The 26094-nt window shown below is 41.2% G+C and overlaps 2 protein-coding genes across 8 annotated transcripts in view; one reads left to right on the top strand and one right to left on the bottom strand.

The window, feature by feature from the left end:
* Positions 1–26094, bottom strand: part of KIAA1210 (KIAA1210 ortholog) — a 113150-nt gene that overhangs the window by 19287 nt on the left and 67769 nt on the right. The window lies entirely within an intron of this gene.
* LONRF3 (LON peptidase N-terminal domain and ring finger 3) lies at positions 310–21515 on the top strand. 5 transcript variants are annotated; one of them, XM_065077804.1, is made up of 13 exons: positions 311–1066; positions 2332–2450; positions 3041–3163; positions 5371–5526; positions 6925–7168; positions 7834–7924; positions 10942–11056; positions 11471–11592; positions 12262–12420; positions 13454–13616; positions 15001–15150; positions 15864–16024; positions 16699–16908. In XM_065077804.1, exons 1-12 carry the CDS (start codon positions 433–435, stop codon positions 16020–16022), a joined length of 2235 nt encoding a protein of 744 aa, XP_064933876.1. In that variant the 5' UTR covers positions 311–432; the 3' UTR covers positions 16023–16024; positions 16699–16908. The 5 variants fall into 5 exon arrangements, with proteins under 5 accessions (XP_064933878.1, XP_064933877.1, XP_064933879.1 ...); XM_065077803.1 differs by lacking the exon at positions 16699–16908 and having other exon boundaries at positions 15864–16603; XM_065077806.1 differs by lacking the exon at positions 12262–12420 and having other exon boundaries at positions 310–1066; positions 15864–16736.

The following is a 26094-nucleotide window of genomic DNA, read 5'->3' as shown; positions in this document are numbered from 1 at the left end:
CCAGCGGTGCCGAGGCGGCGCAGCTGCCGCGCCCGACGGACTCTCACACCGGCCCAGCCGCCCTTTCCCGGCCGGGCCCCGACACCCGTTCAGGAGCATCACCGGCTTGCCCCCGCCCTTGCCGGACCCCAGCTGGGGTTCTGGGAGGTGCTGCCCGGGGAAGAGGCGGCGTGCGGGCCCCTCGGCGGGCCGGACCGGGACCGTTGTTGGCGCGTTACAAAACCGCCTGGTTTTGTAACAACCTGCGGGCGCTGCCCAATGAGCGCCGCCGCCCGGCGTCACGTGCCCGCCTTTATATAAGCGGCGGCGGCGCAGGGCGCTCCCGGCGCGGGGCGGCAGCAGCATGGGCCGGTGGGGCTGCACCGCGCCCCCTCTGCCTGCGCGCCCCGGCGCCCCGCACCGCCCGCCCCGCTAGGGACGCTGCGCACCGCCATGGGCTCCCACCTGCCGCCGCAGCAGCAGCGCCCGGAGCCCCAGCTGGTGCTGCAGCTGGCGGCCGGGGCTCGTCAGGCGCAGAACTTGGAGCTGTCGGGCGGCGGCCTGGGGCCCGAGTGGCAGGTGCTGCTCGGGCGAGCCGATGCACTCGCCTACGGCGGGCGGCTGCACGAAGCCCTGCCGCTCTACCAGCTGGCGTCCCGCCACCAGCAGCTGCGGGCGGAGCAGTTGGAGAAGCTGGTGGAGTGCCTGGCGCAGAGCGTCCGGATCAAAGAGGGGCTGCCCGCCGCCGGGAGCGGCCCCCCGCAGCCCCGCGAGTGGGATGTCTTCAGGTGCCGCAAATGCCAGGGCTTCCTCTTTGAGCCCGTTTCCTTGCCTTGCGGACACACGTTCTGCAAAAAGTGCCTGGAGAGGGACCGGGCGGCCGAGTCCCGCTGCGTTCTGTGTAAGGAGGAGGGCAGCGCGGCGGCCGGGCAGCTCCTGCGGGTCAATGTCATCCTCAGCAACCTGCTGGCCAAGTGGTTCCCCTGCCAAGTGAAGGCTTCGCAGCTCAGGCACGAAGGGAACCTCCTCTATAAAGAGAAGAAGCTACAAGCCGCCCTGCAGAAGTACAACGAAGCGGTCAGCCTAGGTAACGGGTCTCCCTTCCCCGACACCTGCCCGCGGGGGACGCGCTCCTCGCCCGCCGCCGCTCCGGGCGCGGCGGGGGAGACAAGTGTCCACCGGCCGGGGCTCGCCGGCCGCCGCTCCGGCGTGTGTCACCCCGTCGAGCCCCGGGCTGGGCCGAGGGCAGGCCCCGCGCCCGGGGGTGTGCCGGGGCCACGCTCCAGCCTGCCGCCGGCTCCCCGCGGTGGGCGGCCGCCGCCCGGGCCGGGTCCGGGGCAGGTGGTGGAGGAGCCCGGGGGAAGAGCCCCGGGGAGGGGTAGGGGCTTTTCGGCCCTCAGTGAAACTGGGTCAGGAGAGCAGCGGTTGCGTAAGCCGGAGCCTGCGGTCCGGCTGGGCTCCCCCCCGCCGGCGCCGTTGTGTAACCGGCGGAGCCGGGCGGGAGCGGGCGGCCTCGCCCGGGGCGCCCCGCCGCTCCCCGGGAAGGGCTCCGGGCGGGCGGGTCGCTGGGCGCAGGGTGTCCCGGGCGAGCACCGCGGGGGAGCGAGCGGCTCGGCCAGGGCAGCGGCGGGGCCGCGGGTGCGGAGCGGGAACCGCCGGCACGGGCTGTGCGGGGAAAAGTTTTGCTGTGGTCGTTTTAATGGAGTTCTAGATAAAGCAGCTGACGCTGCGCGCAATAGGTGGCGATTGAAGGCACGGTATTACGGGTAAGAGTTTCTTTTCAACGCCAGGGTATTCCAAACACAAGCGTACAGCCTTAATTCAGTACACGCTGTCTTGATGCTACATCAGGCAGTGTGTGTAACCAGATCACTTTATCTGCGCTGCTGTAGCATTACCTGATTCTAGTAGTTGCAGCTTGTTTTCCTGTGTTAAGCTATGGCAAGAAAATATCCTTATGTACCATTTAAAAACTTTGATACTAAAAATTTTGAAACTCCTCCCTACAGTATGACAGCATTCCACTCACCACCTTAAATTTCTCCTGTATGTTTCTATCAATCATCGAATCCTCGTTCAGAGCTGATAATTTATTGTGTGAGTGTCTCAGCATTTATTTATGCAATGTTCCCTGTAGTTATATAATACACAGCTGACATGTTCTCTGGAGTTGCCCAAAGAGGTTTCCAGATTTCAGTTAGTACATAGTTATTTAAAGAGTGGCTATTTTGTGGTTTTGTACAACTTGGAGGCACCAACATGTGGTTTAAAAAAAAAAAAAACTATATTTATGTATCTTACGCAACTAACTTTTAAGTTACTTTAATCAACCAATTTTTCTATTTCCTGCAGCTCCAAATGACCACTTACTGTACAGCAACCGGTCCCAGATTAACTCTACTTTGAAAGCTTGTGAAGATGCATTGCATGATGCCGAAATGGCGTGCAGACTGCAGCCGAACTGGTTGAAAGTAAGTTCTGACTCCAAACAGAGTTTGATTTAAAACCTTAATACTGCCCCAATAAAAAAAGGTTGGGATGGTCAGACAACTGTATCTGATGGAGGCTTTAAGTCCTGTAACTTCTTGGACTCTGTGATTTACACACATTTAACCATTATATTCTTGAGCTTCCTGGGGTGAAGGAAGTGAGTGATAAACCCAGAGGATGACCTGACACTATTGTCTTTGACCTGGATGAATCTCAAGTTCATGAACTGTCTCTAAAAGCTGAATGCTGGGCTTATATAATTCTATAACGACATAATGACTATTTTAGGAGATGAATGTAGGGGAGGTAGATTTCTCCAGGATCAGTTGAGCTCAGGTACTGCACAAATTATACTTGTTTGAGTTAGAAAATATTCCAGTTCTGCCTGTAAGAGTTTTCAGGACACTTGTGGTTAAAAACACTGATACTGGTGGTGTCCAGGTAAAAGAGATGGTTATAGTGAGTCTCTATGCCAAACTTTTTCTTCTCTGGAAAGGTCTTTTGTAATTTCATCTTTGTTTTTGCATGACGAAAGAGCAAAAGCTGCAACTATGGATGTGTTTGACTGCAGGGTCACCTGAGGAAAGGACAAGCATTAGCTAATCTGGGGAAAACAGAAGAAGCTTTAAGAGAGTTTCTATTCTGCCTTGCTCTAGATACTGGGAACAAGACTGCCAAGTCTGAGGCACAAAAGGTGAGTTCCCTAAATTGTTGTTTTCAGTGGCCTTTCATGAAGGAGGATAGGAATTTTTCTTGTCTCTTCCCTTCTTTCATTACTGTCAAGAGCTGCACGGAGAGTTACATCCAGACTGTTGTTCAAACTTGAATTATATGCATTGCTTATGTGAAGATTGAGAAGTAGCAAGGACATGTACTCACTGTGTGGAAACAGTTACAGTGTTAGCATCAGCGAAGTAAAAGCTGAATTGTTAATAATTGCCACCCACAGCCTATTGTGATTCCCTATAGTCAAATTTCTAAACGGCTTCCTAGCTTGGCAGCGTGTGACCGATGACAATGCAGAAGAGGGGGAGTTGCCACTCAGTGTTGTCTCAGGCCGTTGACTGTCAGAATGCAACACGCAGCAGCCGTCAAACTCCGCTTGGGAGCAGCAGCTCTCTGCCTCCTGCCAGTCGTGCTGCTGCGCATCCCTGCGCGAAGGAGGCGTGAAGGGAAGCAGTCAACAAAAGAGCTGGTTTTAAATCGTGTTTAAAGGTTGCTAATAATTAATGCTATATAAGCAGCAAAATGAATCTGCAGTGAGTGAATCTGCAGATTCTTATGTGGCTTTTGTGAAGACAGCTTGGCTTAGCACACCCCTCACATCTCTGATTTTCTGTGAATCAGTGTTTTGACATTTGACCGTTCTTTTTGTTGTCGTAGCTATAAGGCTTAGCATCACAGTGATAGCTTATGGTAATATAATGTAGCAGTTCTATTTTCCTTGTACTGAGTTTTCTAAGTGGCAGTGCATTCACACTTTCTTCCACCACTGTTGGGATGGGAACTTCTGGGTTTCCGTGTGCTATAATACGTGAGGTATTCTATGCATGATAGAATTCTTACAGTAAAGCACTGATCATGGAAGTAACTGAGTGTATAACCTGGATGGCTGTAGTGCAATCGAATTTTTCTCTCATTTTGCCTATAGTTGAGATTGCCATCTCCTCTGAGTTTTTTGCTACTGATATTTGGGGTTTTTTTTAGTTGTGTGGGTGGGTGTTTTTGGTGTTGGGGGGGGGGTGTGTGTTTGGTTGGTTTTTGGGTGGTGGTGTGTTTGTTTTGGTTGGGTTTTTTTTCTTCAGGGGGCTCCGTGCAGCCTTTCACTGTCATTGTGCCATGATTTGTTCTCATAGTCATGCTGGGAGACTTCCTGTGCACTAGAGCAAAAAAAGCAGGAACAAACAGATATGTTTCTAAATTCAGACTCCAAATAGCCTTATCCAAGACACCTAATTTCTGAACAGTGGGGTTCTGAGAAAAAAACTAGGCTTCTTGTGACTGAAAGAATTACTCATGCACTCATCAGACACAGAGTTCATCCATGATGCAATGTTCTACTGGGTCATTTCCAAGGCTGTTTGCATAACAATGACATACTACATTTTACCAAATTCTTCAGGTGCAGCTGTGATGTTTCACTCGTATTAACTGTCTGTCTGTGCTAGTTTTGACATAGTGTGATCCTGTGGAATCCTATTTAACTTTAAAAAGAAATCTCAGCTGTCGTGTGGCTTCTTCAGGCATCAGCAGGATCACCTCCGTACTATATTGAAATTAGTTTTGAAGTGTGAATCTTCCATTCAGCTCTGTTTCTTTCCTTAAATAATCATCTGATACGCTATGACATACAAATGGCTACAAGCTGCTACTTGATACAGATTCACTCATTTTCTGATAGCAAATGAAGAAATAGCATTTTTCTACTGCCTACATTTTTTTGGTATTCTCTCATAAGTGAATTAAAAATAGCTACCATTTACAATATCAGAGGCATTTACTTAAACTGAACTTGGATTAAGCCTGTGAGATGAGTGCTCTCTGTACTTGCAAACTCCAGTGAAAGCTTCTGATGTGCAGAAAAAAACATATTTAAGAAATATGTTAGTAATTTCTGGTGAGTTCTGAACTGCAGGATGAGAGGACAAAGGCATGTGTGTGTCACATCACAGAGAATGGTTAATAAATTTATGGGCTTATTTAACTCTGAAAAAGTCTCTTGCTGTCTGGCCTATATTGCATTAGCTCTTTCACTTTTTCTTCTTACCTTAGTCTAAAGGGCTCTTTAAATGGTTTTAACAAGATCAAGGATGCTTCTTTCAGCTATTCCCTTACTTGCTTTTTCATTTAGAGGTTGCAAGGAAGGAACTAAGCAGTGAAGTGTTCTGTTTTATATCACAGCTTCTACTTAGTTTGTTTTCACTCATCCCGGGGAATGCTCAGGAACACTTACCCGATATCCTGCAGCTGTTGTCACATCACTCTAGATTAAAGGGGAATCTCCTAAATTCAGTGGGATCTGGAGGCACCAGCCATAACCTACAAAGGTTGCTCAAGGTAACGATCAAGTCTGATGTGTGGTTCTTCATTTGTTGTGTGTTTTATGTTTGCATTGGGAAGCTTTTTCTCGGAGATAGGAGAATAGATTTTTCTCAGGTCTTTACTGAGTTTCAGCAGATACAAAACAATGTTGACTTATTGAAGTCTCTTTATCTGACTTCTTTGTCTTTAATAGAAGTTCTCTGTTGTTCTGATAAATGTTATGCCAGAATAGAGTACTATTCCTGTAACTCTCTAGCTCTTCCAAGTAGTTGGTAGTGGGAAAGAGTCTCTGAAGACTGGATTGAGATACCCTCAAAAGCTGTGAAATGCTAAAATCTAGGTTTTCAGCTTGAACTGTAACTGATGATGTCAGTGACAAAAACCATCCTGCATTCAGATTCCCTATAGTGCTTAGAGGTTATTGCAGAGCCATGTATGATACATTCACTCCCCTCTTAAGTTTGGTTTCACAGCTGTAGTTTTGTAAATGGCTGTTGAGGTTTACATTCATGGGTTTGTAAGTACCACTTTTGTTTCATTGAAACCTAAACTTTGAGGACAGGCTTTGCATATACTGTGTATGTAGAAGAAAACTTCACTAGTCCTTATCACTACAAAAAACTTCACAAATAAAAATGGCAGGTTTTGAGCAGCCTTGTTGAGACTGATAAGAAGGATCAGTGCCACTGTCTTCTGGAAAGGCTGTTGGGATATTCTGAAAATAAATCCTTTTGTATGACCCTTTTGCGGAGTAATTTGAGGGACAGATCGCTGGATGTTACATCACCGCAGTTCCTGGTCACAACCCACAGTATCTGCTTTCAGGTTCACTGGGGGGTTGATGTGACAAGCTGAGAGGTGATGTCCTGTGTGGTGGCTGCTCACAGGGGGTTCTGTGGCCGCAGTGGGATAAAGGCTGATCGTTTTATCCTTTGTGAAAGAAATCTGTCTCACCGAAGGAAGCTCTGTCCACTTTCTCTGTTACAAGTTTTGTGTGTTTATACTGCTTCCTTGAAATAAACTCGCATTGTTTTGGTTGGTTTGATGGTTGATACCATGCTTATGATCTGAACAGTATGCATTTGTCTATAGGTTAAGTGATGACAATATATTTAACCTGAGATCCAGCCACAGTTCTGCCTGAATCAAATTTGATGACCAAGCTATAAAGCCACACATAAGGGCTGAAAATACTCAGTGTGGGGGGGAAGGGGAGACAGCAATAGGTCACTTGGTTTTTTTTTCCCCTCATTAAAATCAGGCCCTGACACAGCAATTCTCAAACTGTTGCTTCCTGAACTACAAAGTCCTTCCTGGTGATCTGTAATATTAAAGACTTGTGACAGGTTTGGGTTTTTTTTCCTTAGCAAGTTGTTGGAAGGCTGGTCTAACGTCAATCCTCTCTTCACGCAGGTAAATGTGGAACAGAAAAAGGGTTTTCCCATTCAAGAGGAATCAAATGTAGCTACTTCTGGTAGTTTGAAGAAATCTATACAAATTACAGAGAGCAAAAAGGACTGCTCGGAGGAGGAGAACAAGCTCAGCTCCATGCCAGAGTCTGCCTTTCTCTTACCTGAGAAGCGCAGCCTCCTGAAGCGGAAGTGCTGCGCGGAGGAGACGCGGAATGCTGAGGTACCCTGCAAACTGCCCAAGAAAGGTGTGTTTAACGATGCCCGGGACGAGTGCCATGGCATGCGATCAGCGGAAATTTTGCTGTTGTGAAACTTAGAGGAAGAGGGTCCATATTACACTTCAGCTTTTATATTTTCTCTTTAGCCTAAGCAGGGCATGATGTGGAATCTTTGTGTGGGAAGAAAAATAATCTAGATATACTTCAATTATGTTAGTCTAAAGGGAGCTAAGAAGGTTGGGTCAGGTTTATAGCAGAGCTCTGAATCTTACAGAACAAGAGTTTCACACATGGTCTTGGCACTTTCTGGATCAGTTTTTAAAAGTTGGTTTAAAAGCACAAATTCTGTTTGTTCATATCTGGCCTTTACTTCATGCTGTGGGGATGTACTTAGGATGGCACAACAGAGGAATTTGTCCCACTTAGGCTTCTAATACTCATAAAAAATGTGACGTTAATTGTTAATGCTAGGAGAAATTCAACCCTGTGTGAGTGGGTATACTGTCACCAAAATTAAGGGAAGGTATCCTGATTTGTGCCAATAGAAATTACTGCAATGATGCTTAATAGTTCAGTAACTTGCAAGTATATACAATAAACATTTAAATATCAGATGCTGCTTGTAGATACATGGAATACTGTTGCGTTATTCAATTACCATATAATATGTGGGGTTTTTTTTTTATTGATAGATACAGCTGATACAAAGGGAAATAGTACTGGACAACATACTCCATTTGAATTTGTGGATCCATCAGATTTGGACTGCTCCCTGTGTATGAGGTATTCTTTGTTTTCTTGTGGATGTCTCCAGCTTTTAAGCTGTTACCTCTTTCCCTTTTGTGACCTAGTGAAGGTGTCAGAAAGGTTTCCTCTCACCACCCACTGACACACATAGTGCACAAACCACAGTTCATCCTCTGGAATTTGCAGAGCCGTGTATGATGTTATATAATGCACAAATAGCTAAAGGAGCCACATCCTTTGAATATTCCAAGTTTGTATGTAAAATACTGTGGTGCTGCTATTGCAGCAGGAGGATCTTGCAAGCAAACAAGAACATGTTTTTCCTCTGTTGCTTAAGACATGGTTCCTTAGTTTACTAAGGCCGCCATTCCATTTGCTTGACGATCTCCTGTTCCAGTAAACCAACAGTTATTCTTGGGGACAGCAATAACTTGATAAAACCAGTAGGTGTTGTCAACTACATCTATTTTACTGCCTGTTTTGTAAATAAACATTTTCACTTTGGCAAATATATATGTTAGGTTTTGTTACTGAAATAGGAGGAGATATTGCAAAGATGTTTTACAGGAGTCTTGACCTCTGCACTGAGTGTTGCTTAGTTTTGTCCTTTTAATTACCTAGATTTATCAATAATGCATATTGGAGTTAGTTTGGCACTATACTTTACATTCCTAAATAGCAGATAGCCTCTTTGTGGATTTATTTCTGAAGGCCTATGCTTTGACAAATCTGGATTTGCTTTGTTTTCTTGTTTGGGGGGAGGGTGGGCAGCGAGAAGGTTCAATGTATTTCAGACAAACCAAAACCTTTTGGGGAGTAACTACCATGTTGTTTGATTCACTTCTGCCTGTGATAAATCAGATCTGCCCCCTCTTCCTGTGCGTACAGCTGAAACATGCTCCAAAAGTTTATACAGCTGTCAAAAGACTTGATGCTGCTAAGAGCAAAACTTGCCTCTAACAGAAAGCCACACAATTAGTCTTACTGGTTTTAATGAGTCTGCATGTTTACGATCATTATGTCCACAAAGCATTTTTCAGATGTTTTTTATTAAAATTAATTATTCCTACTTCCTCATCCTCTATGTCAGAAACAACCAGGCTACAAGACATTTATAAAGGAATTAGCTCAAGGATTGCTGATTCCCTTAGAGGAGAGGGGATGGTGATACTGATCTAGTAATTGAAGTCCCAAATAGAGGCCATTTGCTTTGTAACATCACTGCAACAATGAAGGCTTGTGCTAAGGGAAGCTGTCACAAGACCTTTTTCTTGCTATTAACGTAGGTTGATTGTAATTATTTCCTGCCATGTTCCTCAGAAGTATTTTAGGGATTTGGATCCTGAGATACTTTGGACTAATTACCTAGTAACCTACTGACCTGTTCACAATTAACTGCAGGAGCTGTTATTAACCTATTTGTCTGACAGCGTGGCCAAAATGTTATTGATCTACATTTGCTCCAGCAGCGAGCAGGAAATAAAAAAGAAACAGTCAAAGCACCATATTGGTGAGAAATGAAGGAGTGTTACTCAGCAGGAGTGATTTGGTTTCTGCTGTTACAATAGCTTAAAATGATGTCATGAGGAATCTTGGTACATAGTGTTTCTTTCTACAAGTCATGAGCTTCATCCAGGTCCCTCAGAGCTGTCAGGAAAAAGCTGCCGCTGGCTTTCATGTTCATTGTAAGAGGAATTTCTTGTCTTTAGGCTAATGTTTCAGATTAAGTCACTACTAAAGAATTCCACATGCAAACCAGTGCTTACTGAAACATATCGTAGAGTTCAGTATTTTATACAGTTCAAAGCAATAAGGTAGGCTTGGTGCAGTGAGGTGTCTCTTCATGAAACAATTAACAAGGGTTTTCAATTACACAGTCAAGTTGCAATAAGATACTGTGGTATTTTTGATACTTTTTCATATGTTCATTTGCTTAAATGTCAATATTTACAGTAACTTTTATAGTAACTAATGACATTTATTATACTGGCTATGGCAATCTTGTTAAGAGCCAATTATGTTCTTAAATCTTGTTAAAGACGCTAATAAATGTGGGTTTAAATATTATTTCCAGATGTATAATAGAATTTAGTGTACTGTTTTATTTTAAAGTAAACTTATTAATGTAGTTATAATTCAAGTGAATTAATACTTGAGACCTTAAAATGCTTAGACAGCATGTTGTAAAATACAGTATATGCCAAACAACTTAATTTCTAGTTTGATGTTTTGTATTAAAAAACAAGAACAAGACCAATAACCAAACAAAACCAAAGAGCTTTCTTATTATTTATCTCTCCCCAAGGTACTTATTGGCAAAGAAACATCGCTATCACTTTGCAGTATCATGTAATCATAATAAGTAAAAAATCCTTACATGAAAATAAGTGTCACAGAGGTACTTGAAATGGGTAAAAATTAGACATCATGATACTTTGAAGACCTGGCCTTATGTATTTAAACCTTTTTTAGATGAAACATGAATCTGCTGTCAGTCATTTGCCAGAAAAGCAATCATTTGAAGGATAAAAACTGTCTATTCCAACAAAACTGCTTTGTAAGTCCACATTAGAGTTGGCAATAATGGTTTATTGCAATCACTTATGTGGGTTATTACTGCAAATAGCTATTTTTGTGCTTAGCTTACACATACAAATAATCACATGATTTCCACAGTACTAGTTACGCAAGTATTGCTCAGTTTCATTAGAAAAAGTCAAGTGTCAAACTTCTGCTTTTATTTATTGCTTACATAAAGGAGAATTAAATCCTGGCTTGTTGGAAGTTAATGACAATATTCCCTCTCACGTTCACTGAAATCAGAATTCGTGGGCTGCCTTTCATGTTAGGTGGCAATAAGCAAGTCTGTAAGCTGAATAAATACAAAAGTTGGTTGAGGAAATGAAAAGCAAAGAACAGTTTTATCCCTGAAGTAGTCAGTAAAATGTAGTGAATTAATATAGGTGTGGGTTTTTTTTGTTCTGGTAACAGCTTTTTGTTTTACTTTGGTACACGATATTGTTGTCTTTTTGTTTTTGGATTTTCCAATCCAGGCTCTTCTATGAACCCGTCACAACACCTTGTGGACACACCTTCTGTCTCAAATGTCTTGAGAGATGCCTGGATCACAACCCAAAATGTCCCCTGTGCAAGGAAGGGCTCTCAGAGGTAAGGATGCTTGGATTTTCTGGGCATAAATTCAAGGGCACAGGATAGGATGAAGTGGCACCTTCAGAAACCTTTATTTCCCAACTTAAAAGAAATATAACTTAAGAAAAATGTGACTCTTAAAATGCTCTTGTGACTTAGAAAGCATGGATGGTGTCCTCTGTTCAAACCTTAGGGCCAGACCTGTACTTAGAAAGGAGGTGATTTTACTTCCCAGATTTCCCAGGATAATGCCCGTAACTTCGGGAGTGGTTCAATAAACACCTCTTCAGTGGCAGTACAAGCCTAAAAGATGGTTTTGATTTGTATAGACGTAAGAAAATGGAGCTAACAGATGACCCCCTTGTGCACAGGCACAGCGTGCTTTGAAATGCCAGCATTATAGATAACTTGTTGTGTGTGTTTTTACTGCAGTGCTTGGCCATGAGGAAATACTGTAAAACAGTACTAATGGAGGAGTTAATAGCTAGATATCTTCCAGAGGAACTCACTGAAAGAAGAAAGATTTATGAAGAGGAAATAGCAGAGCTTTCCAAGTATGTAATCCATTTATGTAAAATCCAATCTTTAATACCGCTGCCGTTAGCTGATGAATGGCTCCTGCTGCTGTGGAACACGAGCTAAGATGCTGACAAAGGAGCTTCTTTTGCAGTATCGTGTGATTTCAAAGAGAAACAGGGTCCAGCTGAAATTGTGATTTGAGTTAGCATAAAAACTGGACACTGTGCTAAACAATAAACAGAAGTAGAAGAAATGTAGAAGGCTGCTTTATAAACAAAGTACAAAGCAATGCGGCTGCTTTCAGGGGCGCTCTGTGAAAGCCACAGAGTGAGACAATAGGTGGAAGCAGTCTCACAGGCTGGGGGCTGGGATGTACTGGGTAGGGAAGAAATGGGATTAAGGAAAATAGAGTAAATAAAAGCAATAAGGAGATGCATTAATGCTCTCAATAGCAAAACCAGAAAACATAACTAAAAAATCCTTCTGCTAGTAAGTGGTATATCACTTTCCATAATATCTAGTTAATTAAGGGAAAAAGTAATTTGTTTTTACTTTCTCCATGAAGGATTTTATTCTAAAGATGTTATAATTTCTGTTTAAATATATCATAATTGTAAAGACTATGTTATTGAAGAAAATATATTTTATACCTTGTCAGTAGTCTGGTAGAATGTCATATCTGATTTTTCCTTTCTTTCTTACAGCCTAAATAAGAATGTTCCTATATTTGTCTGCACAATGGCATATCCTACAGTCCCATGCCCTTTGCACATCTTTGAGCCATGTTATCGCTTGATGATTCGAAGGTGCATGGAGACTGGCACCAAACAATTTGGGATGTGCATCAGTGACCCTGTAAAGGGGTGAGTGAGCAGCATGCTCAGACCATGTGATGTACCCCACTTAGTCTGGAGCAAGTCTCTTGGAGAGGTGCAGAAAGGTCCATGGCTGTAATATCTGTGATCATTTTCGAGTAGAGAAAGTTTCCTCCTCATCATGCCAGTTAAAGACATTGAGAAGACTGAAGTTTGTCTTGAGCACTTAGATTCTGACTAACAGGTCTGCCCGTTTTTCTTGAAACACAGACAGCTAGTGTGTGTTGTATGAAGTTGAGCAGCAGGCCTCCTGTAATATAGGAAAAGGATCTTCTACTGTTCTGAAATCTGTTGAATGCTTTGGTACAATAAATCAAATTGATATGGCAGTAACGTGTGTTGGTGGGGTTAGTTTTTTCTATGTTATGGAAAGAATAGCTAAGCTATTGGGATACATTTACATCTTCACTGTCCTGAATATAGTGGAGGCTGCAGAGGTACAACAGGACCTTCAGAAGGACTGGCTGAGCATTTACATTGAGCCTTTTACAGTCAGTCTTAGGTAACTTGACCTTAATGTCTGTGCCTGTGTTTAGCTTTCTTCCCTTCTTTTTATGCTGCATACCTACAGGGTGTATATATACCATGGAAAGTAAGATGTGCACAAAACACACCTGCAAACTAAAATCTGCCAAAAATTGTGGGAAAACATTTTTCATTCTAGATTACATAGTTATTCCATAATTCTAATATTCTGAATTGCACTTGTTCTTCTGTACAAATCAATTGGATTATGGAGCAAGTGTGCTGCTGAGCTGTATAACTTTGAATTTCATAAGATGTTCCTGTATTCCAAAACATGCAGTTAGTGTTAATCAGATTAGACAGCCTGAATCTTCCTGATAGTTTTGAAAACAATTGTGGAATAATCTGAACCACAGCAGGTCAGTACCATGAACAATAGAAATGAGCTGACACTGGTAAATACCTTTGTGGCAGAGACTGGCTGTATGGCAGTTCTGTGGAACGAAGGGTGGAGAGAATAAGACTTGTTGACTTGCTTTTGTTCTGATTTCAATAGGTTTGCAGATTATGGCTGCATTCTGGAGATAAGAAATGTTGAATTCTTTGCTGATGGTCGCTCTGTTGTGGACAGCATCGGCAAGAGGAGATTTAAGGTGATAGAGCACAGCCAGCGCGATGGCTATAATACAGCAGATATCGAGTACATTGAGGATCAAAAGGTAAATTTAGAAATATTTCATTTAATGTGTATTACATGTGAAATTCCAAGCACATATGTTTTCAGTGAGTTGGGTTTTTGTTTTTAGAACAGTTTCTAGTAAAACAAATTTGCGGTATTTACTAATTGCACATGTTTGGAGATGGGAAACATAATAGTTACCACAAGCATGTAGACACACTGCCTATAGACTGAAGAGTGTTTTTCTAGAGATTTTTAGCAGAAGACAAAACTAAGTGAATCCAGGATGAGATCTTACCACTCTTCTAGACAGAATAGCTGCAGTTTATAAAGTGTCTGGGGGTACCTGCCTCCATTTGCATTGAAACCAATTAGAAAGCTCAGGTAAGAAGGAGCAGGATAAGGTCATTACACCTTCAAAATTATTGACATTAATTCTTTTTTAAAAATATATATATGTGTGTAGGTAAAGTATTCTGGGTGATCTATGAGCTTTTGGTATATAATGGGAAGATAAAATGTCTACTCTGAGGAGCTGCTAGTAATTACAAAAAAGCCTTGCATAATCTTTTTTTACATAAACATCATATGACACAGCAAAGTTGTTTTCATATAGCAATCCAGAAAGTGCTTGTTCTGCAAATCTTTGGCATAGAATATAGGATAAGAAAATAAAGGATTTGATAGTTGGTGGTGGGGACACACACCAGAATAGGGGACAGCAAACTAGCTTTCTTGATGTTTGCCTGTTTGCCTGTTTGCCTGTTTGCCTGTTTGCCTGTTTGCCTGTTTGCCTGTTTGCCTGTTTGCCTGTTTGCCTGTTTGCCTGTTTGCCTGTTTGCCTGTTTGCCTGTTTGCCTGTTTGCCTGTTTGCCTGTTTGCCTGTTTGCCTGTTTGCCTGTTTGCCTGTTTGCCTGTTTGCCTGTTTGCCTGTTTGCCTGTTTGCCTGTTTGCCTGTTTGCCTGTTTGCCTGTTTGCCTGTTTGCCTGTTTGCCTGTTTGCCTGTTTGCCTGTTTGCCTGTTTGCCTGTTTGCCTGTTTGCCTGTTTGCCTGTTTGCCTGTTTGCCTGTTTGCCTGTTTGCCTGTTTGCCTGTTTGCCTGTTTGCCTGTTTGCCTGTTTGCCTGTTTGCCTGTTTGCCTGTTTGCCTGTTTGCCTGTTTGCCTGTTTGCCTGTTTGCCTGTTTGCCTGTTTGCCTGTTTGCCTGTTTGCCTGTTTGCCTGTTTGCCTGTTTGCCTGTTTGCCTGTTTGCCTGTTTGCCTGTTTGCCTGTTTGCCTGTTTGCCTGTTTGCCTGTTTGCCTGTTTGCCTGTTTGCCTGTTTGCCTGTTTGCCTGTTTGCCTGTTTGCCTGTTTGCCTGTTTGCCTGCCTTCCCCAACATGCAGGCTGGACTAACAGTAGCCTCCCCCTCTCTTTCCTCCTTTCAGGTGCAAGGACAAGAGTATGCTGCATTACTTGTTCTCCATGATTCTGTCTATGATCAGGCATATATGTGGTTTAACTCCCTCAAGCAAGCACTCAAAAGTCGAATTCTCAGTCATTTTGGTCCAATGCCAGCTAAGGATCCTGACCCACAGGTATGCAGAACCAGTGGTTTATGTAACTTTTAGGGACAGAAATAGCAGGGATAGCCAATAAGCTGGGAGGTGTTTTAAGATCGAAATACGAATACTCTTTGTTTATCCCGCATAAACTGAGTATCTAAGTTATATTGCCATACGCCAGTGGTAGCACAGTTGCAAATGAAAAGCTTGTATTTAGTGTTGGTATGTTCCTGAGACTACTTAACTGACTGTACTAATCCCAAGAGACTTAAATGCCTTTTTGCCTACTCTACTCCCCCAGTTAAATGACTGAGAGAAGACAAACGAGGAAAGTTGGTACTCTTGTTCAAGGACTGCAAATGATAGGAATCCTAAAATAACAGAATATAACAGTAGAAAGAAAATACAAACTAATGTCAAAGCATGAAGGGAGGCAGGAATCCCAAAGAACAGGGTCAGTAATAACATGGGGAAAAAAACCATAAAAATATCTAGAAGACCCAACCTATAAACTGTTGCTAGAAATAGAAACGCATCTTGATTATGCCTTCAGCATCCTATTTTCATGCAGCTTGGTTGTAACTATTTTCAAGCCAACCTGTAATCACAAGCCATCAGGTTGGCAGTGAAATGGCGTGCTTGCCAGATTGCTCTCAAAATGCTGTGTTTTGAAAGTTAAATGTTCAAAACCAAGACCTTACCATCTATATGTATCCTAACTTCTATTTTTTTTCCCCTTACTGCAGTCTAACCCTAATGGGCCAGCCTGGTGCTGGTGGGTCCTGGCTGTCCTTCCCCTAGAGAACAGGGCTCAGCTCCCTTTCCTCGCCATGAAGTCCCTCAAAGACCGCTTGAATGGCATCAGACGTGTCCTTACGTTCATGTCTCGTACAAGATCACGGTGATGGTGAGGAGAGCTGCGAAGTCTCCCGCAGTACTTGACTGTAGACTGTCTCTTGTAACTTCAGCTAACTGCAATAATGTCTTACAGATTTGAGTGTCAGGATGTTTCAAGCCCGAATTTCAAAGAAAATGAGTTATAAAGAGCAAGGGAAGTTTATGGATACTTCAATAGTTTCCTTTTGGAACTCTGAGATGATTATTCAATCACTGCACTGCTAAATTTATAACAAATGTGATAGAACAAAAAGTGATCTTGTTTGCCATAAACCTTTTAAAAAGCTTAAGGGGTTTTTTAATTTATTTTATTTTTATTTTTTTAGTGGATGAGGGATAAACTGTGCAGTTTAATGTGAAGCAGAAATAATAACGTTAATGCATTATTTCAGTGAACTGCAAAGTCTTTTATTCCAAATGGTTCAGGTTTTATATAGCATTGTGTAAAATAATGTTCACAACTTCTGTTTGATAATTTATTTTTGCACTATGATGTTTTGTTTCAAAGTGTTTATTATTTATGTGTTCATTCTCTAAAGGAAAATGAGCTGCTCTATTTATAGTGTTTTTACCCTGTATTTATCACTGAGGGCAAAATGATGATTCTAGCAGTGCATGAGCAACTGCTTTCATAACTTTTCAGATATTTGTGTTCAAATACTTTGTTTTTCTACTTATCCCCAGTCCTGCTGTGGCTTAAGAAGGACTTTTCCCCCCGAACCAGCCTGCCATGAAGTCTTTGAATACACACATTATGTCTGAGATAATTCCAGCACAGTTTTTGGAGCCTGATCCTCTGCTCGCGACCAGGTTCCTGCTGTCACAAACCAGTCGCACAGATGCTGAACCTCAAGCGTGTTTAAGTGCTTGGGCCAGTTCAGGTATGGAGCAGTTGAGGTCAGTGGGAATCGGCCATAGTGGTGACAGAAGGATCTATCCCCTAATTTTTCAGAAAACAGAGAATAACTTGGAGTTGAATTTATATCTGAACTCTTTCTTGCAAGAACCAGATAATGGCTACAAACAACTGTGAAGAAAGAGCCACAATATATGAAAAGTGGCTTCTACAGAAAACTGGAAGTACTGGTAGCATTTCATTGTGGGTTACTACATAGTTGTGGGGTTTTTTACATCAACTCATGTTGCTGTTAAGATCAGTTTTATTTCTTTTTTAATTGTTTGGTAGGATTTGGCTTTGGAGAGTGTGTGTGTGTGGGGACAGGGGGAAGTTTTTCAGCTTTAGGGACTCAGAGAGCAGTTTGTGTCACATGAGAAGGAATATGTTGTAATAAATGCTATTTATTTCACCCCGATCTTCAGGTTCCTGCTAGCTTCAAATCTCTGCCCAGCCACTGCATTTCTCTTCAGAGACTGGGTAGTCTTGCTAATAATAGTTAACTCCCAAGGAAAACAAGTAAATTTTAGCATGATTACTTGTAGCTATAAAACAGGTAAAAATAGGGCAGAAATGAGAACAGGAAGTATCTTGGCTTTGATTTTTAATTTTTTTTAACAACAGTTCATATACTTGTTTTGCTGCTTTTATTGCTCCCTGTGTACTGCTTTCTAGACGGGATCTTGCCTCCATCTGACTTTGACTTTCACGGATTTCAATGTAAGCAGATCTGGGCCTTTTATTCTAAACTACTGTTTTCCTTTCCAGTGGCAAAGAATAGATTGAATTGCGAATGTTATGGAATGCTACAAATTTATTTGTTTACCCAGAATAGCAGTCTGCCATTCCATGCCTTTATGGAAAAATGCAGTAGAATTTAATGCCAGTTTTATGTGCGTTTTTCCATCATTTCATCAGAAATAATTATTACTTAAAAGTAATTTCCATACTGTTCAGTCTCCATAAAAATACCTTTGTTCCCTCTCTTGTTAAATTCTATAGAACTTTTCCATAAGGGTACCAAAGAAACAAATGGAAGATAAACATGTTTCAGTCTTGTGATGCAAATGGAATATGTATCCTTGTGTTTGCATTGAGCTGCTCTAGAAATGCTACAACTTATTTCCATATGCTAGATTGCTGCACTTCTTCCATACCATAGGTGGTACCTAACGTGCTTCTCTGTAAATAATGTATAGAAATACATACATGTTCTGATTAATAACAAGTGTATGGTGGCTGACACCTGCTATGGCATTTGTCTTCGTAAGTCAATAACAAAGTGATTTCTACTTGTTTGGAAGTGAAGCTGCATTAAATGCAATTCTTCCTTAAACCATTATGTATTATTGCATAGCATAAGGGGCCCATATTGCTCCCACAGAAAAAGCTGTCACTTTGCTACTCTTACCTGTGAGAAAAGGACCTTAAATATCTATTTTAAACTGTTTTCTCACTGACCTCATTGTTTTTTTTCCTGCATGCTACGTCTTCTACATACTCATATTCTGCCTATTTTGTTGATTTAGAAATTGGCATGGAAACAATCCTTGACTTGAAAAGTGAATATTGTCTCTTCTATTAGCCTTGAGTAAAGCTGCCAGAATTTCCAAAGCAGAAACCTGTGTACATGCCCTATATCATGAACGCCAAGTGCATTTGTTGCAACCTGGAAACACTGGACCTGCCGCACATAATGCATGTGCACAACAAATCAGATACACCACGAAGGTTCATCTGTACGTGTACAGTACCGTTCTGTCTGTGGCTACACATCCCAGGTTAATAGCTGAAGTCTATGAATTCCACCACAAGACGAAAATACTGAGAACAGATTTGGTAGAGAGCACAAAGCTGTCCAGGAGCAGCTGTGCTGGGAGTGAGCTGAGAGGGCGAAGTGTCAGTAATGAGGCTTCAAAACAAGAAGCTCTTCTAGTTATGCCACAGTATTGCTGACTTTTTTTTTCCAGTTGTATTGATCGGTACAAGGATGTAAATGCAACACTTATTACAGGCATGAATGTACAGCTGAACAGATTTTTTTTTAAATAGCTTCACTTCTAATTATAGAAACAGCATTGATCAGATAAAACACTAATTGGGGGAGTATTTTATTGAAGCTTCTCACATTTTCTAGATACCAGATCCAGTCCCATAACCAGACTTGCTCATCTGTTAAAAAAAAACCCTGACTCAGACTCACATTTCCTGTGTGGCCAGAAGTATTGATTAATCTTTATTAGGAGGGCATTAGGCATGCACAGGCTTCTTGCTTGTTCTTCAAATAAGTTAATTTCCATTGACCCCAGGTCACTGAGTTCAGATTACTGAAATCAATATACATTTTTTCCCCAGGAAATGTGATCAGTCCCCCCTTTTTTTAAAAATAAAGTGGAATACAAAAGGCAAATGTTCTGTACTATAGGGGCAGAGAGGGAATCAAGAATAGGTCAAACTAAAACTAAGTTCCAGTCTCCTGGGCAGCAGCACCTAAACATCTCCTCGAGACTTCTTGAAAGTTTTAGGCTTGCATTTGAAAGATACGGTTTTGTTAATTTGAAACATCTTCACTTTTCTATAAGTATTTAACAAAATACATTAAAACAAATAACAAGGACTGGCTGTATCACCTTTCCAAATCCCTGTACATAGACATTATAAGGTTTCTAATTAAAAACAGAAGTTTGCTGCAGGAATTAATAGTAATTTTTCATTCCCATACACAGACAGATGACACTCAATAACTTTGTCTTATATGCTCCTCTGTCTAGCAATAACTTATGGGGATATGTTTCCATGAAAACAGCTGTTATCTTGGTTGAAAGTATCCTGAGACAGGGCTGGATTAATAGGAAAAATCATGAAACCTGATAGTAAACTCAGACACAGTTGTGGAAAGTAGTTCAGTAGTTTTAATAATGAAATTATAAGATGGTATGGTAGGCCATTATCATGTTATGTCTTAAGTGACATTCTGGTTTTAGTTGTGAAAGTCCCTCTTTTGTTTTCATTTGAAGTGCTGGTGTCTTATCTTCCACATGTTGCAGCAATAAGAGATCCCAGCTGTCACACTGTCTGTCCTGTGTGACTGCTGACTGACAGAACACCTGAACTGTGGATTTCTGAATCCAAAGATTATTTTAATCTCAGTAAAATCATCTGGATTTGGATATAACAGCTCTGGCTTAATCTGTGCTGTAGAGAAAGAGCTTTATAAAATTAAGTTTTGCTTTAGATGGTCTTCTCATAGAATACTGGGTTGAAAGGGACCTCAAGAATCATCTGGTCCAACCTTGCCTGGCAAAAGCACGGCCTAGGCAAGCTGGCCCAGCGCCCTGTCCAGCCCAATCCTAGCAGTGTCCAATGCTGGGGAATGCACCGCTTCCCTGCGGAGATTATTCCAGTGGCTGATTGTTCTCATTGTGAAAAAATTTCCTCTTAATGATTTCTACTTGGTGCTGACGTTTTACTGGTGTTTAATGACAGGAGTTATATTTAAATGCACTGTTTAGGAATGGAGAACATGTTCACAAACTCTTATTTTTAAAAGAAGCGTAGATTAACTACCAGGTTTTTGTGCATAGAAGCCCAATGGAACTGTATGCACTTTGGGTAGTGCTCCCCTGTTCCCGGAGTCCTCCATCAGATGAACTCAAGCCCTGCTTAGTTCTCATTCAACTTGTCAGCTTCACAACTGAACTTGTAACTGGGGCAGCACCTGGTTTAGGATCTGGGGGTTATTCCAAAGCCCCGTAAATCATGGAAAGTCTGACAGCTACAGAAAAATGGTAGTTTCAGCAAAATCACTATTTTGGAACGTTTAGCTAAATAAATATTGCCTGGATACAAGCAACTCTTCTGCTTAGACAGGATTAAAATGGTGGATAATAAAAGACTGAACTATTACATTGACTTACTCATCCAGGTATCATGTGAAGTGCTTAATAATGTTGGAGTTTCATAAGGTCTACAGTAACCCTCACATAGAAGTGCCTGTATTCTGTTATTGCCATTCTTGAGCTTTTTAATAGAGTCATAGCCATATATTTTATAAATATAAACATATGCACCTTTAAATCTTTACATTCAATTTGCAGAACAAAGGTTTACAGAGCAGAAGTGTAGCAAAAACAATGTAATAGCTTCTATAATTCCCTGGGGAGGAGCAGAAGTAGAGAAATGAGGAGCAAAGACTCTGTGTTAGATGTCTTAATTTGGCACCATATACTTGTCCAATTTAATTCCATCAAGCTATGTGGTTACAAGAGTGCCAGAACTATCTCTATCAAGCCATTTGAAATAAAAAGTTTTGTGGACTTGTATATTCCATTTGTTTGTAAAACATCCTTTTGTGCACTGTAATGAACTTGAAATGAAACTTTAAGTTATACTCTCATATCATTGAACAGAGTACTGTTCAGCTACCTCTACATAAGGTTGAAGTAATTTGTTTTTTCCAGATTTGTTCACATTGTCATATAAAATATATTTTAAAATATCATAGTCCAAAGAACCTGTATGTGTTTGTAGATGTACTTATAACTATGTTGTACCAACAAAGTCTGTGTGGAGAGTTGTTTGCTAATTAAAATTTTTGTGTTCTTTACTCTTTGGCTTGCATAACAACGGACTACAGAGGTGAACAAGTATTACACATGAGCTGCTTATTTATGTGTGCTAGATAAAGGAAGACCAAATCCTAGATCTTGCAGTCACACACCACCACTTGATGTGAAGGAACCAAACCACAGAAATGAAGTTGTCCAAACATCATCATTTGTAAATGACATCAAGTGCTTTTTTTTCTTTGTTGCTGTAGTAAAGTAACTGTAATGGGAACTACCATGCACTTCATGGACTCTGATATCTCTCATGCATTACTGTTTGCTTTATAGGTACATGTGATTTAATACTATAAGCAGGACAGTTTTTAATTTACAGTTTCAAGCAAGAATGAATCCTAGCTGCAATTTTACACTGCATCTGTAAAGCAGTGAAAGAACTATTTACCGTCAAGACCCCTTAACAAGAAGTTCTGTAGCATTTTCCAAGTTCTTTATAGAAAAAGCTAGAGAATAGTTTTATTTATAAACCTGACAGTGAGAGGAGTGACCCCAGAGCTGCTTCTACTAAAAATGGGTAAGAGTTGCCAACATTTTTAAAAGTTGGGTAGGTATGAGTGGCTGTTTTTGCGTTGTTGTTTAAGCAAGATGTGGCTGCTGAAGTCCCAGCCATCTCTGCTATCAGAGATTTGCTTGCTGGTCTCTTACGTAAGCTTGTTCAGGCCCTGTATTTATTTTAGAATCCAGGGCACAGGCTAAGACTGGGTATGGAAAGCCAACAACTAATTATGTCAAAACTGCTGTTTTCTATAACAAAATACCTTTGCATCTGAGCAGAGGAAATGTTTTGGTTGAAGTGCTTTTTCATCAGTATATAGTAAATAGTCAAAACTGAAGCTTTGCTTGGGAATATGTTGATACAAACAATTCCTTTTAACTAATTATCTTAGTTTTGAAAGCTTTAAAAACAGTTATAAAAAGTGGTATTTAGATGCAGTATAAAGAAGAGAAAATTTAAACCAAACATAGGATAGCACATTATTTCCCAACTACTTGCTCACTGTGTTCTCATGTACGTACGCAGATTCAGTCAAATGACATTTGAAATATTCTGAAGTCATCTGCACTGACATAATGCTTTGTATCAAAATAATCACCCAAAATGGCTAATGATCTCTACCACGTAGCGCAGTTCAAGGGAAACTACGCTGTGCCGTGAGCCTTTGCTCCCCAGCGTGCTTCCCTGGCAGCAGAGCCTGCTGGGCCGTGTCCCGCAGCACAGCTCCTGCCTGGGACCGGCCGCCCCTTGGAAATTATGTCATTCAGCTGTGATGTCATTTCATTCTGTGAATGCCACCAAATCCCGGAGCATCTCACTGTGCTGTGGTTCTCTGCATGACTGAAAGAAAGGTATGGCAACATTCTTCTCTTCAAAAAGTGCAGCTTTGTTGACAGTTACTTAGCATCTGCTCTAGCAGTCATGGATTGACAAGTCTTTACTCCGTACTACTCACAATAAGGAGGTAAGGTGTGCGACCTATCATCTGCCGGGCCAGCGGACAGATGAAGGAAGAACAGAAACTGCATTACTAAACTATTGCAGGACTGGGCCTGGGTTTGTTTTTTTAATGTATTTCTATCAGCAGTTACTAGACTAAATTCTCCAAAAACTACACAATATAAGAACAGATGAAGTCACGCTTACTAGTAAACAGTAATGTCATCAGGTCATCTTTACCAGAAATGGTATGTTTTTAACTAGCCAGATATATCGTATATCGATATCAAAAAATATATATACAGAGGCTACCTGAAAAAACAGAGCCCTGACGTCTTCATAGTGAATCTTCCTCCTTACAAGTCTTCAGCTGCCCCATGCTGAACACATTACATCTTACGATAGGATGGCTTTCAAGTTGTTAAAGCAGAAATATGACTGGCTGAAAGAATCCATGTAATGAAAGCCTGCGTGTGCTGTCAATACTGGTTTTATGCCAGCCTAACATCTTTTGTTTCAGTAGATCTGCTCTTGATTTATAATGCCATAAATGAAAGGAGAATTAAGCTATTTATGTAAGTGACTTTATTTATATAACTGACTTATGCTGTATTATGCGATGGAAAAGAAAACCAAGCACATGCCTTTTTTTGTGTTTTCTATGAGCTACAGAAAGATTTTCTAAAAGCAATGCTAGTAATCGATAGTTTTCTCTGTGTGACATTAGAAACTCAGTCACATCCACATGGAAGTTTTATCATGAGTAGAATACATGGTAATAGATTACACGATCACGTGGAAGGATTTTGGCAAGTCTGCAGACAGTCTAGAAGCTCTGAATGCTCAACATCATTATTTAGGCTGTAAGTTAGTTCAACAAAGCAGTTGTTATTCAGGCTCTTCCTTGGATGAGTCAATGATTTGTACTGTGACTATTAGTACTGAATGTACCATCTAAAATTCATTTTGAAAGATTACTGAAGCATTAATGATTTAAAAGTTGTTTCTACAAGTATTTTTTATCAATGAGCCCAAGCACTATCAAGGCTAAAGAGCCTACACAAGGATTTTCAACATAGAAGAATTAGGGTTTGTTTTTTTTTTCACATGCTTTTACATGCATTTTTTTACTCCTTAGTGAATGATGACTATATAATATTTAGGAAATCAGGGTCAGTAGAGTAAATATTTCTGTAGCAATTTGGCAGACACACCTTTCATAACTCATAAAGTCACTACTGGAAAGGCACAACTGGGTCACAGAAGTGCATGGTGGGATGCTGCTTCCCACTTATGCAACCAGGGTAACTAAAGGTTAGAGCAAGCACTTGAATAACAAGCTTTTTGCCAGAAAGAGTAGAACAGAAAAACAGTGTTTTTAAATGCTGGTTTCTGAGAAGCAGCCGCCTAACGTGTCTAGTTAGGAGTCATCAAACCGAAATAGAACCGGATGCGTCAGAACTTTGAAGAATGGCAGTTCAACATCCCAAAAGAAAAATACATCTGCTTGTTATGCCAAAAGCAGATCCTACCCGTTGTCTCATTCCAATAGATGATACCAGAGCCATTTGCAGCGTGCTGCTCAGCTTTTCTCCCGGCCCACTGGAACTGGCTTTATGACTCATCTCGTGTCTTTTTGCCTTCTCCATCATCCAGCAACACTTTAAACTTGAAGGAATTCTACAGTTTGCCTCTGTTCTCTTTCCTGCTTCTATGTATATCTTACTGATTACCTCTAATAAATATAATTATTGCATAATTCTTACTTCTGACAGAGGAAAGAAGAGAGAAGGGAAGTTGCGTTTCCACACTGTGAAGATTTTCCAAGGTTTGGAGGACTAGGACTATACATAGCCCAAGGACACAAATTATTACATCAGCTAATAACTAACTAGCAAGTTTGGGATATTAGTTACAAAAACTGAACACTATTGCAAGGAGACTAAACAAAAGGGTGCTCTTTTAATCACATCTCCTGTTACAGCTGCACACCAGATAAATATATTAATCAAAATGACCTCATTTTAGGCATGCGTAGCAGTGTTATGTAACCATGTTAAGTATGCTATTTTATTTCCCTCCCGCCAAGGAGAAATGGTGTTTGTCTTATAAGAGTTCCAAATAAGTCTGGTTATAAAGTGATGGGTGAAAGAACAGGAGGGAGGAAAGTGAGAGAATTAATAAGCAAAATGACTCATTCCCGAGTGCAGAGGTGATGTTACACTCCACTTAAAACTCAGTTGCTCTGTAGGAAGCTCATGTTGTCACCAGCAGTCTCAGTATTCCTAACATGCCCAGCATTTCTCAGGATGGGAAAAACAGATGTGTTACAGGGGTGGAAACTACGTCTTTTCAGAGCTCGTCGGTTCGCAGCATTCCTGATTTGGTTTTAAAGCTGTTTGCTAAGGCTGCCTCCATCACCGAGGAGTCTGCAGCATCCCCTGCCACTCTTTTTGTTGCTCGTTTCTTTGGTGAAAAGTTGCATTCAATTAATTATTTTCTAGTGCTACTGATGATGCTTTAAACAAGCTCAAAAGCACCCCTAAAAGTAGAATACATGCCCCCACACATATAACAAGGCTGAGACTCATCTAGATTTATACCGCACTACAGAAAAAAAGGACCAAGAGGCGTACATTTTTGCAATATAAGATCACTCAGCCAGAGAACCCTGATAAGTGCTGAAAATGTGAAAAACAAATGGCAGGGTATGCATTTCCCATTTACTCAATACACACACATAAAAGAAACACTGTGTAGGCTTCACTGCAGCATACCAGTGCGTCCAAAACTCAAAGGTTAGTTACATAAATGATAAGGCGTGGGCTTAAATGCTTCATTCAGCTTGTTAATTACTTGCTTTGTGGCCTGAGCCAATGTTCTGAAACAGGTTCATCCAATATTGTGTCGCTTCCTCTGCATTTTCATTTACTGTATTAAGCTGAAGTGCTGGGAACAATTTGTTGTAATACCTAGGAAGAGTCTCTTTTCAAGCAATTTGCAGAACAAACTTATTCAGACTAATCCACAGATGCTCTTTAAATGTCCTTGCTATTTCAGAAAATTATGAAATTTAGTTCTGAGAGCATTCTCTTTAAGTAAGGGAACTGCTGGCTGCATAAACA

The sequence above is a fragment of the Columba livia genome, chromosome 12, assembly GCF_036013475.1.
Source record: "Columba livia isolate bColLiv1 breed racing homer chromosome 12, bColLiv1.pat.W.v2, whole genome shotgun sequence".
In the NCBI taxonomy this organism is placed as follows: Eukaryota; Metazoa; Chordata; class Aves; order Columbiformes; family Columbidae; genus Columba; species Columba livia.
The sequence above is the reverse complement of the archived record's forward strand: the minus strand, read 5'-3'. Positions and strand labels throughout refer to the sequence as shown.